A 17,654-nucleotide genomic window follows, 5' to 3' on the forward strand; every position below is an offset into this window, starting at 1 on the left:
AAGCAGCGACGCTGACTGAAGGATGATCAGAAAATAACGACAACCGGATTGCAACAGCAAGCACCAGACCGTCCTCTGTGCAGCAAGTATCAGCCATGAAAAGGAGGTCCATGCTATGCAAGGAAGAAGAAATCCTGATAACACTGGTCCTTTTCTGTCACTTTAAAAGAATGGCCTACGGCAGGTACGAGGGTAGCCAGTGCATTGGCACTCACAGCAAATGCCGAGTCGTTTCATGAAGCTGCTGCTCCGTTACTCATGCCACGCTGCGTTACACATCATTACCAGCTATTCACGTAGAGCTGTACGGATCATTTCCTGTGCCATATCTGCCGCCCTGCGCTGTGCGATCGTGAGGCAACTTCCTTGCTTCAGCATTTGGCGAGCTGGTAGTGGCCAGGCTGATGATGATGATGATGTGCCTCTACACATGGCCCATACCCACACTTGGGGATTGGCCAAGAATTGTTGATCTGAAGTTTTAAATTTATAACTGATGAGTTAACACAAAAGCCTGCGCACTACTTTCACTTCTTTCAGGACAGCGATTCTGATGCTGATTGTCAACGCCACATGTTTATATTTAGCCAAGTGCAACCAAAATCAATCAAGTATATCAGTTGTTGTTGTTATTCGAGCATTCTGCGGGAAGTATGAATGTGAAGAACTACTTGACTTTCCTGTGCGGCGTGTATGTACAACGCCTGCGCATAACATACCTTTCTCTGATATACTCGCAGGACCTTTCTCTGCGCATTACATACCTTTCTCTGACATACTCGCAGGACCTTTCTCTGCGCATTACATACCTTTCTCTGACATACTCGCAGGACCTTTCTCTGCGCATTACATACCTTTCTCTGACATACTCGCAGGACCTTTCTCTGCGCATTACATACTTTCTATACTCGCAGGACCTTCTCTGCGCATTACATACATTTCTCTGACTATCTCGCAGGACCTTTCTCTGCGCATTACATACCTTTCTCTGATATACTCGCAGGACCTTTCTCTGCGCATTACATACCTTTCTCTGATATACTCGCAGGACCTTTCTCTGCGCATTACATACCTTTCTCTGATATACTCGCAGGACCTTTCTCTGCGCATTACATACCTTTCTCTGATATACTCGCAGGACCTTTCTCTGCGCCATTAATACCTTTCTCTGATATACTCGCAGGACCTTTCTCTGCGCATTACATACCTTTCTCTGATATACTCGCAGGACCTTTCTCTGCGCATTACATACCTTTCTCTGATATACTCGCAGGACCTTTCTCTGCGCATTACATACCTTTCTCTGAAATACTCGCAGGACATTCAACAGTAAGTACACTGGAACGCCGCATGCGTAGATGAGGATGAAGGAAAGAAGATGGCTTTTAAGGGCTTTCTTTGTTAGACACAATATTAATGAGAACTAACAGACTGTTAGTTCTCAATAATAGATGAGGATGAGTATGCCCTGCCACGTTTTTCAGATGCTCGAAACAATGTGATAATAGGGACCGTTTTGTTATGAGAGCAACAATATCTCAAGACATAGTTATCATTACAATATTAACAAGATATAACTGTCAGGCATTACAGATGCATGATCAGCAGTCTGCTAAGCGTATCCCCTACGTGGAAGTATTTCTACCCTCCTTTTTGCAGTTCTTGTTCTTGTTCACCTTCAACTGTGGCTCACAAACACTGTGGGGGATTGGCCAAGAATTGAGTGGTTTTATCAAATGCTATAATATTTTAGAAGGGAGGTTAAAGAATAGAAACATTACAAATTTGATAGGAAATTTTCGCGCTTGATCTGTGTCCACAAAGCGCTCAACAATAATTCTTCATCGTCGTCATCATCATCCCTTACAGAAACTACAAAGTGCGCAGCTACGCAAGTGCGCATATTGCCTTAGGAATACGTAGTGGGTGCTTGGCTACTTTCCAAACTGGGACGATTTTTGCGTAGTGAGTACCTCGCAACTGTACATGAAGGCACCCTGCTCTGGGGGAGCTTACAGCGGGCTCTATGATGGCCAGCTTACGCTGTGATGGTGCTGCGTGTTCCGCGCAGGACCTCACCCCCCCCCCCCACCCTCAGCGTTCTCCTTTTCTATTATTAAATACGATATTCTTTCTTGGGGAATTAAACGCAGAAATTTTGGTCTGTCTGTCTGTCTTTCTGTTTGTCTGTCTGTCACCCGATTCAGCGACCTGGCCAAAGTTAAACCACTTGCTTACTGCCCACCCATCTTGAACTGGCACGGCTGCTCATACTTGTGACCGTTGTCGGTAAAAAGTAAATAGGCGCTTTTAGCTGACCGTATTTCGCCTCCCGCTCCGCTCAGCCAGTCGGTGGCGGCGCCACTGCGCATGCGCCAGACGGTCAGGCGCTGAGCGTGTGACCGGACCGTCACCGTCAGCCTGGACTCTAGCGAGCGAGGGATCACGTGACACGAAGAGAAACAACCAAAATGGCAGCCTTTTGTGCCGCGAGTCCGCGCTGCTCGGAAAACAGCGGTTGTTCGGCCAACACGCAAGACAAGACCCGACGGCACTTCAGGATACACAAGGATCTGTGCCTTCTCCGAGAAGTCGTCGAAGCCAATCCCTTTGAAACTTCCGCGCATATGGGATGACGTTCTACGAAACGTCATTGCAGCGATACATCGAGAGCTGACACATCGGGCCATAAAGGAGCGTCTCGAGCTGCTTCTTTGGTACTTCCGTCAACAGGACTCCGCAAACCTTCGCAAGTAAGCGATTTCATGTACAATAGCATAGTAACAATTTAGTCTTTAACAGCAGCCACTCCCCCACCTATTCAGAAACGCTCTTTAGTTTGACTTGCCACAATGCAACGCGCTGAACGCGCTGCCCCAGGACAGCGCGTTCGAAACGCGTTTGTGCTGTCTTGAAAGCGGTGTCTAAGTTGAAGCGCTTCTGAATACGAGGGTAAGCGTCCATACTGCGTGAGCTCATCTAACTCATACTTTGCATTGCTAGGTCTGGGACGGAAGAATTTTCACTGACTATAACGCCGGCCTTTCTGTGCTGCACTTGGTGATAGAACTCCGTTATTGCGTTGCATTGCCTTCGTGATTGGTGCACCAATCACGGAGGCAATGCAAATGGACAATGTTATTTGATGAATTCGTAATGTGACGTGATGTTATAGGACAACATAATGACGCCAAAGAACTTGGCGATCTGTGATGACATGTTGATGTTCTATTCTTGCGAAAAACTGCTAATGTTGTGTTGTTCTCATAAATGTTTTTCAGTGTTGTAGTGCTGACTGCATGCTCGTGGCTGTGCGCTGTTATGTGAGCATGTGATTACGTTTTGCTTCCTATTTCGTGGAGCCTGTTCGTAACTCTGTTCAGAGAGTCGAAAGCACTCTTAATCTAAATTTCTGTTTTTTGAAGCGCCGTTAGAAAGGGGGACAAGCAAGTGCGTAGACATTGTTCGTTCTCACTTGCTTTTCTCATTCTTCGTCAAACTCATGCGCAACCTAAATTTTCAGAGTAGCTCCACACAGGACGAGAAGCATGGTGTACCGGAAGTGATTTCCTCATTGCGATATTTCATCGCTTATTTGCAATAGTCTTCCGCTGGGTAAGAATTTTTTAAAAATTTCACTGCATTGTCCTCTATTCTGCTGCAGAAAATCAGTCACCGGTATCACTGCTCTTGGGAATGATTGGAGATGAGGAACCTGAGCCACCAGTCCAAGGGAGTAGTGACACTGCAGTGCAGGTGGACAACAGACAAGATGAAACCTCAGTCCAAGAGCCAGATTATGTCCAGGCATTTGTGCCGCACTGTCACCGTATCTGTACCCTTGTTCACAATAAAGAAAACAACACCTTTGCATCTCCGGGTTCACCCCCACTTTCAGTGATGTCATTGATCAAAGCAATTTTAGTCCAACTTCTGGAGAAGATAAAACACCGCTTTGGAGCTGAAAATGAGCCTTTTCTTCCAGCATTAATAATCCAATATTGTCGAATGCCAATATTTATTTCTGTAACATAAGAAGCTGCTCAGTAATTAACGAAATGGAATACCCTTCTACCTGGATGCATGTGCATTTCAGGCAGAAAATGCCGGGCCTGCTGTATCTCAGCAGTTAACAAAATGGATTAAACAGTTTATAATCGTACTGCTCAGTGTAAATAACGCAATTAGTCACGCAAGGGGCTGTTGTTAAGTAAGAATTGTAGTTGCACGAAGCATTATGCATAGTGCCTCTTCTCCGAACGAAGCTACCCTTTGGGCTGTGTGGATTGTATCCGGTATGAGCAATGCAGCCTTCAGTCTACGAGTACTCGCTATACACAAAGGGTACAGCAGAACACAGAGGAACTTGGGCGAGCACAATGTATACCTAACAGCATGAAGACACCATGCCCATAAGATTGAATAATTGTAGCTTAGATTTTAGTGCAGCGCCAAGCCAAGGTGACAAAAAAGATATAAAAGGCTCATGCGTCAAGCACCACCGTAACGCGAAAATAAATCAATTCACACTGTTTTAAAACAGAATTTCCTTTCTCACTGCAAGATAAGTACAATTGTTATTTTCTTTTTCACGTACTTTTGACTTTCATGCACAGGTTACGTCGCGCTTGCCTTGACAGAAAGACGCTTGGTTAAAACCAACAGCGCGCGTTGCGCTCCGGTAGCGTTGAGCGTTTGAGCGGAACGGGGAACGGACCGCAGAAGCGGTCAGCTAAAGGCGCCTAATATTACGCATATATGAGGTGCAACATCACTAGGTAAGTATTAGGTGGTGTGTTCCTTTAATAGAAAATACATAGGTACGTAATTCTAAAGACCCTAGTTTCTTAAGCTGCGCTGAAATTGCCTATGCGCGCCGACGAACGCCCTCTGCCACGGAGGAAGGAAACCCTCTGCACAAGCTCATGTTTCCCGACGTATTGCCAGATGGCGTCCATATCTAACGCAGCGCCTCCTCTATCGTCTTTACACGACATTTGCAGCGGAGCACGCAGATACACGGCCATTTTTGTCAGACACACTTTTTTTCGCTTATTTTCCATTCAGTTACGGAAGGGCGCCGTTACCGCAGCCGAGAGATGGCGCCACGTACAAATGTTTCATAATAATGGAAATGATTACTCCCATTAGAGAATCAGGCGCGGGATAACAGCCGCACGCATTTATTAGTGTCTTGTTTGCCAGTTCTATAGTTCACACAACACAGCTTGAAACTTTCTGAGGTCAGCATCAAGCTTGGAAGCGACATTACTTTACACTAAAATAAATACTATGGCGAACAGAAGAGTTGTAGTCGTGCTGCTAAAGGTCAGATGGTGGGTAACAGCAGACAGAATACCGAAAGTGTACTGACGCACGAACATAAATGACAGCCTCATTTACTTAGTCAGAAGAGTAGTAGTCCCGTCTCAAAGGTAAGGACGTTTCAAACGTCCAATAAGTCAGCCATTCTCCGGTAAGATGGAGTTCTATGACAAGTTGTTGAGAGTGCGTTGAAATAACGTTTGATCGCTAGGGGCGATCACAAACGTTATCGTGTATGATGAAGCAAATCCTAAATGAATGGCTTCACTATTCTATAAATATTTTTGTGCGCTTGCAATGTGCTCAGGCATCATACGACATATCTGTGCTACGACTATAATGTCCATTCAAGTACCATAAAAACAATAGGAGTTTTGTGACGTTACTAAGAATGAATTTTGGCGTTTTATGTCCCAAAACCTCGATATTGCCACGCGCGCTTTTTTTCGCTATTTTCATGCAACTGGCTCGTTAAACGTATCACCACTGCATTGCTCAAACCGCGCCCGAATGTCTGGGAAACTTCCAGATTATTTCGGAACCTTCTGACAGGCCTGAGCGCGCAAACGCGAACATTTGAGTTCATTCTAAAACTAACGTGGACACCGGCGATATGGCTCAAATGTTTGATGCCGCATGTACAAATAGCGACACGCCTTACCGCAGATCAGATTACTGACGGCCGACACTCTGTTCGCCGCTATCAATGTAGAGCTTGTATTGCTTGTAGCTTGACTTTTCGTTTCCCGAGCACAGATTAGCCCAAATAAAGAGTTGCGTCTTTAATAGCCCGACTGCCGTCTTCTTAGCCGCCATGACCACGTGACAACATGATTATCGCACTTTTTCCAGGGCAAGGACGGCGTGGCAACACTTTAACAGCAGAGCTGTTCAAGCTTGAGCTAGGTCCGGCGACGTTCGCAGAAACTGCGCGTTTCTTCGCCGAGCGATGACGCCACCATGCGTCGTCTAACAACGCGTTGGAGGAAGGAAAGAAGGCGAAGTGGAGAAGAGAAGGAGGAGAAATAAACAAAATAAAAAATCCTTGGCGAGGTGGGATTCGAATCCAGGTACCCACGGTCCGAAGGCGAACGTCCAAACCTCTCGGCTATTCAGGTTTTTTTTTTTTTTTAATGTGGCTTTTGCAAGCAATACGTCGTGAAGGAAAGGGAGTAACACATGCTGGCCTACTTTTGTTTAAATGAAACACTAAAATTCTTTCAGTTTAGAAAATTCATCGAAAAGATTAATCCAGACAAGCGATTCTGTTTCAGATCGATACCGAAAAAGAACTAGTAGATTCATATGGGTTCTTAAGGGCACGATTCTCCTTGGATTACCTCAGTGCTCTAACAAAGCAGCTTTACAAAGACTTGACTGGTGGCTGTTCCTACGCACAGATCTAATAAACGTGTAGGTCCGAGGTTAAAAAAAGTTAAGCGGAAGCCTATAATAGCGAGTTTCAAATCAATATTTCCTAAAATTCACTGTTATGTACCGTACCAGTACCAGTCCAAAACGCGGCTTGCTGAAAAAGGCTTATTCGTGCCATGGACAACAAACTCTGTCTTGCAATAAGCGGGAGACCATTGAGCATGCATTTATTGAATGTTGCGATGCGATATTCTTTCGGGATGTTCTTCAAAGATCCCATAAAAAAAATTTACCCATAACACCTATTGGCATTAGATGTTCACCACTACAAAATGAACACGGTATACCATATAATGTGATCATGCTTCTGGGCCTCCACAGTAGACATGTGCGCCGGACCCAAAATCACCGGAGGCGGCGCGCCGGTGTTTCCACCTCCGGCGGCGGCGCATGAACGGCGCGGGGTTCATCAGACCGGCGGCGGCGCGGCGCGGGAGGGCAAAGCAGTGAATGCGATAAGTACACGCCGTAATGTTACATGAACGAGGGCTAGCAGCTAACTCTTTTTGCTCCGATCTCACTTAACTCTACAAAACGCTGGTGTATGGCAACACAGGCGCTCCCGTGGGAGAAGCGGTTTTCGGTCAGATTGTCGTATTAGTGGTCCGAGCGCGAAGCAGTGAGATCACAGCGCTCACAGCGCGTAGAAGGTATACGAGGCGTTCGCTGGGCTATGTCTGCCGAAATAGCGCAAGTGCCAGCGCTCTCAACCGCGCCCTTGTTGTCAAAGTTCACAGTTGCTGCTCGAGTTACGCCAGCGCCCTCTAGAATATTTTCAGGCCTACTCACTACTCCGGGCATGGCCTCTGACGTCAGTCATTTTTGACCCTCGTCTCCTGCCGAGTAGACGTGCGCATGCATGCTCACGCCGTTCGAGAGAGCAGGATTGCTAAGCCTGACGAAGCCCCTGCCGTGGTATAGTGGTGTTTCTTTTGGCGTCTGCTTGAAGACCATGGTCTGCGTTTGTCAAGTGCTGCGTGGTGATGTGATGTGCTTCGTTCACGTTGTACAACTGCAAGCTCTCCCAATGGAGCAGTGCTGTGGGCCCAAGTGTCGCCGATATTGGCGGTGTACCGAAGGTTCCAGTGTTTTCATTCTCCCAAGGCGACCAAAAAGAGAAATGAGAGTGTGCCGTTCATTGGGATGACATCGATATGCATTCTCTCCGTGATTCAAAGGTATGTGTAGTCTATGCTACTTACTTTTCAGATGTTTTAAAGGCACCACCTCTTACACGTTCAGTTATTTCGATAAAATAATGTCGTGTGCACTTCTGACTTGTTAGCGTAAGCCTTTATATAAGGCACATTTAGCTGAGCGTCGCAGACGCTAACCCCCGCGATGATGTAGCGTCTCTAGAGAGTGCATAGATTTCCCGCTTTTGACGAGCGCGTCTTACCGAGACGCGGTGAGCTTGGCTGCAAAACGACGGCGAAACGAAGTAGACGCACCTTCATGCTCCAATCAAGCGACTTCACAAGCGGTGCGAGAGATGCGTTTTGCGTTCCGCTGCTCGCACCCCGAACTCATAAAAATGGAGCAATAAACGCGCGTTGCAGTATATTCTCAGAACAGGCGTTTTTTTCCTTCAGGGTCGGTAAACATTTCGCTATTTGCGCGTAGCACCGCGAACTTCCTTTGACTGAGAAAAGCTAAGGAGTGTCGGTGCGTGGCGTCGTGCATCTGTTTTGTACATAGTATTTCTTACCGGTGCTCCGACCACTTTTTGCGGTATTATAATTATGCGCCAGTCTCGCCAGCACCTTCGCCTAATTTGTTTCCTTGAAATGCGTACTGCTGCAAGTCAGCCGAATTGGGATGCCTGTAGGCACCTCATAAATTTTGTTGTTTTGTAACTGAGCAAATAAGTAGCACAGTGGAGCGGAAAGCCTGTGATAAACCGCTTTCTTAAATGATTTTCAGGTGTGTGAGCTCGATTTCAAGCCAGAACACTTAAGGACGACTACCAAGTACACCAATCCAAGAACCGGCAGGACAGTAGTAGCTCCCATGGGGGCTACTCGGCTGACTCTGGACCTCTGGACGCAGTGCCGACAATTTTTCTTGGTTTACCAAATGAATAGGAATAGTTTCTGCGCATCTTATGGACAGTGTGACGGGTGTGCTTGTGTGTGTGTGTAAATAAAGAATGAAGTATGAATCAAAGTTACCTTATTTATTTCGTCACTTTCCGGGGCCATCAACCTTCGCATTTATAAATCGGTCACATTTTCGATAGCGCACGATCTTTTCTTATTTTAAAGTGGAATAATAAGTCGGTTACAGACCAATCACCAAAAACTCTAAAGCATAACACATTCCTTAAGCCAGCGCCAATCCCGACGCAAAAGGCAACATAAAGCTGTTACGCATGTAAAACTAGCCGGGAACGCTTTATCATTTCATAGGAGACGATAGCGGCAATGGCTTCACTGTCTCCCGTGCGTTCACTCGCTCGGTCAAGACCCGTGACGTCACGGCGGCAGTGAGCAGGCCTGAATTTTTTTTCTAGGTGGCATTGGTTACGCAGTCCCTCTCCCCAGACATCCCTTCCTGCTCCTTCGCCCAGCAAATGACGGGCGGGGCGTTTCCTTCTGCTTGAGGAGCTATCGACGGCAGGCCTCGCACGCGGGTTGATGTTATTCCGTGTGACGGAGATGGCCAGCTTGTTTCATCTCTGCTTTAGCCATGTTCCTTGCCAACGCTCGCGAGCAGGTAGAACATACAATGCGCGGAGCGATGTTATCGATTTAGGGTTTATACGGAACACGACGGTGACGGTGAAAACCTGTCTTGAGTGTCCATACAATTGCTAACGCAATAAAAAATATACAAAAAAGCGTCAAAGCGGGCTCGCCTTCTTCCTGGAAAGCTGCATCGTCTCCACTGTAAAGAGTGCGTCCGTTGGAAGAATCATATAATCCGGCGCCTTTCCCATTGCTTTCGTTCTCGCCTTCAATACATTTATTTCAGAGGACATCTCCTCGCCGCTTATTTGTTCATAAAGCACGCGTACAATGTCAGAACTAAGCGTTGAACCTATCATGATTTCGCGCTTTGCGGCTACAGTCTGTTATCTCTGCAAGCGCGGTCGCAAACTCACAAAATGGAACGAAATCAGTTAATCGCGCACGATAGTAGTTCGAGAGAAGCAAAAACGGGTGGGCGGCTGCATAGCGAAGCAGTATGGGGGACAATTCACAACTGTTATTTCTCGTATATGGATCAGTCGAGAGTATGTACCCTGATGATGTCACGTGAACCACTGTTCTGGCATCACGAAGTGCACCAAAAGACAAGAAACGCCAAGAGGGAAAACGCGCTCGTTGTTTTTGTTTTTTTTTGTTTGTTTTTTTGCTGTATTTCCAGAGGCTGTTAGGTGCCCTTTAAAAAAACAGGGCGTGCAAATACGGACACAGGAGAGTAGTCAAGACACCAGAAACGCCGCTAACAAATGAAAAATCACACAGCGGCGGAACCGAAGGTAGACACAAATATTTATATGCGCATTCCCACGTAAGAGGCCATACCTATGAATCAAGTGCGAGTAGTGGTCTACGTAAGAGATAGCTGTTCACTCTCTCGACTTTTCCCTTATGTCCGTGTTTCCACGTCATGCCTTCTTAACATGAATACCTACCAACTAGCTCAGCTATAGTTTTAAGCGTATTGGACGTATTATTTTAAGTGGTAGCAGTACCTTTGACAGACCTCGTCGGGTCAACGTAAGAAAATTCACATATTTAAAGCTTCTCCATTGCAGACAGAGTTTCTTAACTAATAAGCGTATGAGCAAACAATTGTACGCCCATAACTGGGATGTCCTTCATTAATCTCATCTCCTCAACAAAAATATCTGATAGATAGACTAGACTCCACACGAAATCGTGCTGCCCGCTTCATAACTTCTAATTTTAATCGTGATTCTAGCATTACCCAAATTAAACATGACGTTTCCCTTACTAACTTGGATTCCCCCCGCTCTGTTACCCTTCTATGCCTCTTTCATAAATACTACTGTAACTAGTGGATCAGTCGTCTCTCGCTTGAAATTCCTTCACTAACTTCTAGTTGACCTCATAATATTCTCTTTTTCAAATGCATATTTGGCCGCACACAGTCAATCATCAATTCTGCTTTGGCGCGTCATCGCACTAGGGACTAACCATCCAGATGATATTGTGTCCCTAAACCATCCTGCCAAATATCGTCAGCGATTGCAAGTTTATACTTTTTCTTGACTTTGTATAACTATGCTTTTCGTTTTGTTTTCCTTTTGGCTTTTACAACATTTACTTGTAGAAATTGCTACATACTGTTAAGTGTGCAACTAAAGCGATGGCGATGGGAGAGAAAGTAGCACACACGAGCGCTAACTCCCTGTATCGTCCTTGTCGTTTCAGTTCCGCGCGTAACGATATGAATATGTCGCACCAACAAGGCCAAGCATCCACCCTTGTTATAAGTTTGTTTCTCCTTCCATGTGGTTCCTTTTATGCTTTATCTATTGTCATTTTTCTGTAATCCCCTACTCAATTCTCCCCTTGGGCCTTAGGGTAATAAGAATGAATAACTTAACACATTATTATAATATTAATTATTTATAAATTAATATTTCTGTTTAGGGAAACTTTCACGTGAATGCATCAAGAATTTAGTACCCGAAACTAATTAAAATCTGTGCACCAAAATTCTCGAATCTCATAACATGCTATACGCACCTTATTGAAAGGTTAAAATGATCGGGGCAGTCGGTCTGCTATGACGTTAAAGGGAAAATTTATGAAGTGTCGGTACAGCTAAAGTTCAACGCGCACATGAGAAATAACACTTCAGATGTTTAGTAACCAGGTTCAGCGTTTCGTAAGCGCGTTTCCCGGGGAAAAAATGCAGAAAATGTGCAATATAGCATTGTTTTCAGAGTGACGTATTTTTCAGAGATAGCGCATGCGCGAGTAAAGGAAAGGTTATCGCTCCAAGCTTCAATGGAAATTTCAGATACTTCTTCACGAAGGCCGATGCACGTGTATGAATTAAGTGCGTCAGTGCCTCTGATTACTGATCGCCAAAGAGTTCGTTGGTTTATGGGTGCTAGCGTCCTAGAGCGACTCAGCCTATGAGAGACGTCGTAGGGGAGGACGCCGTATAAGTTCGGCCACCTGTGGTTCTTTAACGTGTGCTAACATTGCACAGTACACGGGCCTCTAACACTTCACCTCCATAGAAGTGCGACCACCGTCAGGGGATCGAAACCGCGTCGTTCGGATCAGTAACCATGAACCCTAACGACATAGCCAGTGCTGCAGCTATTTCAGATTTGTTCTAAACCACATCCTAAAGGTCTTGTTAAACATCGATGCTAAAATGTTATTAGCGACAGGGTAAGGTACAAAATGCCTTGTTCAAGCTTTACGCAAAATGGCGTTTGGAGTGGTTTTATAGGGTAGTATCCTTCAGAAAAGCTGCCTTCCTGTATAGCTGGAAAAGTGCTGGAAATAAACCCATTCAAAAATCTAGAGACAACAATTTTCACGAATATTTGAACTCATTACGTTCACTTCTACAGAATGGTAAATTTTGGAAAAATCTCGAGACCGTTCCGCTCTGTGAAGGTGGGCGACCGACGGAGCTGACGGGCCTGAATCTCCTTTGGGAGTTGCCAAGAGATGGCTAAGCACAGACTTCGATTGTAGAGTCGGGCGTGTCTAGAACGTCGTTTTCGAGCGGCATCGCTTTGTCGTCTCCTTTCTACCATTCGTCAGCACATTGTACGGCACTTTAAAAGGCACATCGCGCGATCACCGAAACGCAAGCTTGCCACCAAATTTTCGCTAAGCCGCAATTTCCCCGGTGCGTACAATTATTCCGGTCGGCTTTAGACGTTCTGCAGAGTGTTCTATTCCACCACCACGGAAGTCAACAAAGGCTTGATCGAAAGAGCCCTTTGTTTTCAATTGTGATCGAATTTCCGCCGTTGCGGCCGCATTTCGATGGAGGCAAAATGCTAGAGGCCCATGTACTTAGATTTATGTGCACGTTAAAGAAGAGCTGATGGTCAAAACTCTCCGAGCCCCCCCACTTCCGCGTCCACGTAGCCATATCGTGGTTTTGGAACGTAAAACCCTAACAATTTTCATATCTTTTTGCATTTGTTTTACACCACGCGTACAACGCATTCACGCAGTACAAATATGATTGCTGGAAAGCAAAGGCCACGGCAAGATGAAACACACAGGACACAACGATGACTTTTCTTGAACAGGCAGTGCGTGTATAGGCCGGAGAGCAATCAAAGAGGGCACAGATGCTGTCAAATCGCACGGCCGGCCCGCAACTCTTTGCATTTCAATAGAGGTTCCACCCTTGTTACAATTTTTTTTGTTGTTCCTTCGATGTAGTTCCTTTCATGCTTTATTTATTTACTTTTTTCTGTAATCTCCCCTGCCCAGTGCTCCTCTAGGGCCTGTAGAGCAATATCAATGAACAAATAAATTAATACTAATAATAATATTAATAATAATAATAATAATAATGATAATAATAATAATAATAATAATAATAATAATAATAATAATAATAATAATAATAATAATAATAATATCTGGGGTTAAAACCACGACATGATTATGAGAGACGCCGTAGTGGCGGGCTCCGGAAATTTCAACCACATGGTGCTCTTTAACTTGCGTTAACTTCGCACCGTACAAGGGGCTCTAGCATTTCGCCTCCATCGAAACGCGACTGCCGCGGCCAGGATCGAGCCCGCGACCTTCGGATCAGCTGCCGAGCACCGTAACCATTGCTGCAACGAGGCGTACTAGATTAAGTAATTGATTCATTCATTCATTATTACCTCTTTATAAGTCCTCTTTAGGGAAACTTATACATGAATGCATCAAGAGTTCAGTACACGAAATAATTGAAAACTCTGCACGAAAATTCTTGAATCTCAAAACATACATACTCACCTTATTACTGAAAGGTTAAAACGATCGGGGCACTTGTTGTGACGTTAAAGGGGAAATTGATGAAGTGTCACAACAGCGAAAATTCAACGCACACGTAAGAAAAAAAACGGCAGATCCCACGCGTTGTGGGAGTCGGTTTCCTGCGAAGCACTCAGCGAGTACTCCTATGCTGTATTTTATGGCTTTGAGCCAACCGTTACGGGGTGGATCGACGTGTTTTTGTAAGTGTAGTAGCTATGTGCACATCGTGGCCTTACTAGGCACGTCGACAACACTGGCGTTTATATGGTAACTTATGATGCGACCTAACGACAGCCCTCCCGTTATAGTACATACGTCAGTATTATCTAAACTAGGTGCACTTTAGGGTGCAGTTATGTGAATATCACACGTAACTTTCGTCAATGTATTCCGCCAGCGTCGAGCAACGCTTCAATATAGCTTGCTGAATCATAGGAATACAAATGTAATGTTTATTAGACTGCTATAAAAGCGGAGCCAGCACTGGAACCACGCACGTTAATCTGATATTACGCCTGTATCGTAGGAGTACATCTGTAGTGTTTATTGCTTTCTCGTAAAATTAGATAGCCAGCACCACGAACACAATTGACGTTGCACGGACAACACGCTTGCATAGGCTGTTTCTTCAAACCACTTTATAGACCTGGCGTGGCTCAGTGGTAGAAGACCTGACTTCCACGCTGAAAGCTTGGGTTCGATTCCTGCTGAGATCGTAATTCTTTCCATTCGTCGGGTCAACGCTGCAGATGTCGGTTTTTTTTTTAACGCTCCCGCGCTTAAATGACCTATGTCTGTCCTCGCCCTGCCTGTCAATCACCTGTGGCGCATACCCGTACACCGCGGCCCGTGGTAAACGGGTATGTGTCATACGTGTCTGGAGGAAAGGGTTTGACGACGTACGCGACAGGATTTTCACGTTATTCATGTCATGACCCGACAGTCATATTTGTATAATCCTCTTACCCTCCCATGCCAATTTTGGTCTACACCACGTTAAGGAGGTGATCATGAGAGCACCCAGACGTGGGTGGCTAGATAGATAGAGACGTAGACAGAAACGCTCAAAGTGCCAAAGGTTCACTAAGAAATACTTCGCATTTAAAACATCTCAGAGGTTTAGCAAACAGATTTAGGTGCACGTTAAAGAACACCAGGTGGTCGAAATTTCCGGAGCCCTCCACTACGGCGTCTCTCATAATCATATGGTGGTTTTGGGACGTTAAACCCCAGATATTATTATTAGGTTTAGCAAACAGGTTCACTGCTTCAGTGGAATGGAAAGTTTGGCTAGTCGGAATGCATGTATGAGTGATGAAGCGCTAAAGAGGAAGACGAAAGCAACGTATAGCGCTCCTCCCGTGCACCATGTGTTGCTTTCGTCTTTTTCTTTAGCGCTGCATCAATCATTCACCGCTTCGTAAGCGCGTTTCCCGGAAAAAAGAAATGCTGGAAAAGTGTAATATAGCATTGTTTTCAGAGTGTTGTAATTCTGATAGACAGCGCGTGCGCGAGCAAAGTAAAGGTTTTTGCTCCAAGCTTCAATGGAAATTTGATATACGTTTTCACAAGACCAATGCACGTGTATGAAATAAGTGCGTCCGCGCATCGCCAAAAAAAATTGGTTAGTTTATGAGTGCTGGTGTCCTAGATCGATTCAGCCTATGAGGGACGTCATAGTGGAGGGCGCCGGATAAGTTCGATCACCTGTGGTTCTCCAACGTGTGCTAACATCGCACAGTACAAAGGCCTCCAACACTTTGCGTCCATGCAGGTGCGACCGCCGTGGCTGGAATCGAACCCACGACGTTCGGATGAGGATCCGAACCCCATGACCATTGAGCCACTGCAACAGCTATTCCAAATTTTCGTAAAGCGCGTCTTAAAGCTCTTCTTAAACCTCGATATCTAAATATCCTTAGCAGTTGGACAAGGTAGCGAATGCATTGTTGAAGCTCTACGCAAAATGGTGTTCGGAGTGGTTTTATGGGGTACTCACGTCGTCCTTCAGAGAAGGTGCCATGCTGCATAGCTGGAAAACTGCTGGATATGAACCCATTCAAAATCTGGAGAACACAAATTCCACAAAAATTTCTATCTCATAACGTTCATTTCTACAGCATAGTAAATTCAGGAAAAATCTCGACACCATTCCACTCTGTTCAGGTGGGTGACCAACGGAGCTAATGGGCAATGAATCTCCTTTCGGAGTTGCTTAGGGATAGCTAAGCACAGACTTCCATTCTAGGGAGTGGCGTGCCTTGAACGTCCCTTTGGAGCGGCATCGGCATGCCGTCTCCTTTCTACCACTCTTCAGCATATCGAACGGTCTGTTCAAGGACGCATCCTGGGACCACCGAAACGCATGCTTGTCATCAAACTTTCCCTGAGCCGGAATTTCCCCGTGTGTACTATTCCCCCTCTCGGTTTTGCACGTCCTACGGAGTGTGTTCTTTCATCAACACGAAATTCAACAAAGCATTCCTAGAAAGATTTCTCCTTTTACGTTTGTGATCGAATCCCGGTCTTTGGGGCCGCATTTTGACGGAAGCGAAATGTTAGAGGCCCATGTACGGGAATCGAACCCGCGTCCCCAACCTTGGCAGCACGATTCTTTACCTGCAAATCTGCCATGTGAAACTCAAACGCCTCTTAAGCTCGTTTTCTTCGTCTTGCTGTGATATATTGAAAATTTTAGCCCACTCTTTTAAAATATAGGATAGCTTGAGCCACTCAGCTATCATGCTACCTTGGCAACCATGTTGCAGGCCCCATGTTGTAACGCTTATGACATTATTAGGGCGAAATGCTTAGATGCCTCAGCAAACGAGAAAACTGACCTGCCTCGTCAGCGGTGTCAGCACGAAGGATAGATAAAATCATCGTTGTGACGTTACTGTGACGTCGTAGAGAACATCGACTGAGAAGAAAAAGAACAATATGCATTTCGCCATCCAGCCGTTCTAGGCATATGCATAAGAGACCCTGTGAGTATTCTTGTGCATGTGTTGCCAACGTGCCGATTATGCCACGCGAATCCAGTACTGCAATATACCGTAAAACACTGAGCCTATAGACGGGCATTTTACTACGCACTGGGTCTGCAGTGACTATGTCTTTTGTAGTGTGCTTGATAAAATGTGCAAGCAATGCATTTTTTATGCAGTTACCAACACACCATACCTTAGTTATATTTATATATATTTACGGCGCATTCATGTACTTTACGTGGCAAACTTTTAGTGAACCTGATAAAGCAAGTTTTCCTGTCACAACAATTCTAAAGGCATTCTGAGCAAAGTTCCACCATCGAGTTGCTATGAACTCCAAGTGCGAAGGTCAGCCGTAGAGGATGATGGTCTGATGCGCACACTTTAAAGGCCTGTAGAGGGGAGGCATAATGAGTGTATACACTATAGTAACTGAAGGCGGGTTTGGTACATTGGAAAGTATAGTGAGAGCTGGCTGAACTAGAGTGATGTGGTGAAAGAATACCGCTTTCAGCGTGAAGGAAAGGAAGACTGGGAGGAAGCGTCAGGTGACAGTATTCAAGACTACCGTAAAATGCCGAGCAAGCGCCCCCAGCCCCCTACGGTGGAAGATAATGCGACCAGACTTCGGGGAGGGGGGGGGGCTTACTCGGTATCGGACCGAAATTCAAGCTGGCGGCGGGAGAGCCGCTAAAAATTAAAAAAAATGCCCAGCCACGTTTCTAATGAAATGCTTTATTTATTTACTGTTTTTATTCCCCCGCCTCACTGTCAAACCATTGAAGCAGCGACCGGTTTGACCAATATACGACCGGCCATATGAGAACGGAATTTCATAAACAACATTAGGTATGTACGCGTTCTGTGTACTCATTCTTGTGGTTCTTTTTACACAAGCGATGCTCGTATTGAAAAA

The 17,654-nt window shown here is 45.4% G+C and overlaps 1 protein-coding gene across 22 annotated transcripts in view; it reads right to left on the reverse strand.

The window, feature by feature from the left end:
- LOC119374775 (uncharacterized) overlaps window positions 1-17,654 on the reverse strand; it is a 236,589-nt gene that overhangs the window by 38,856 nt on the left and 180,079 nt on the right. For 11 of the 22 annotated variants that reach the window (XM_049410797.1, XM_049410791.1, XM_049410811.1 and 8 more), the window contains one exon: window positions 15,748-15,814. The exons of the other annotated variants lie outside the window; for them this stretch is intronic. In XM_049410797.1, coding sequence (XP_049266754.1) covers window positions 15,748-15,807 — 60 coding nt within the window. In that variant the 5' untranslated portion in view covers window positions 15,808-15,814. The remainder of the gene's footprint in view (window positions 1-15,747; window positions 15,815-17,654) is intronic. 22 annotated transcript variants of the gene reach the window in all.

The sequence above is a fragment of the Rhipicephalus sanguineus genome, chromosome 11, assembly GCF_013339695.2.
Source record: "Rhipicephalus sanguineus isolate Rsan-2018 chromosome 11, BIME_Rsan_1.4, whole genome shotgun sequence".
NCBI classification, from domain to species: domain Eukaryota; kingdom Metazoa; phylum Arthropoda; class Arachnida; order Ixodida; family Ixodidae; genus Rhipicephalus; species Rhipicephalus sanguineus.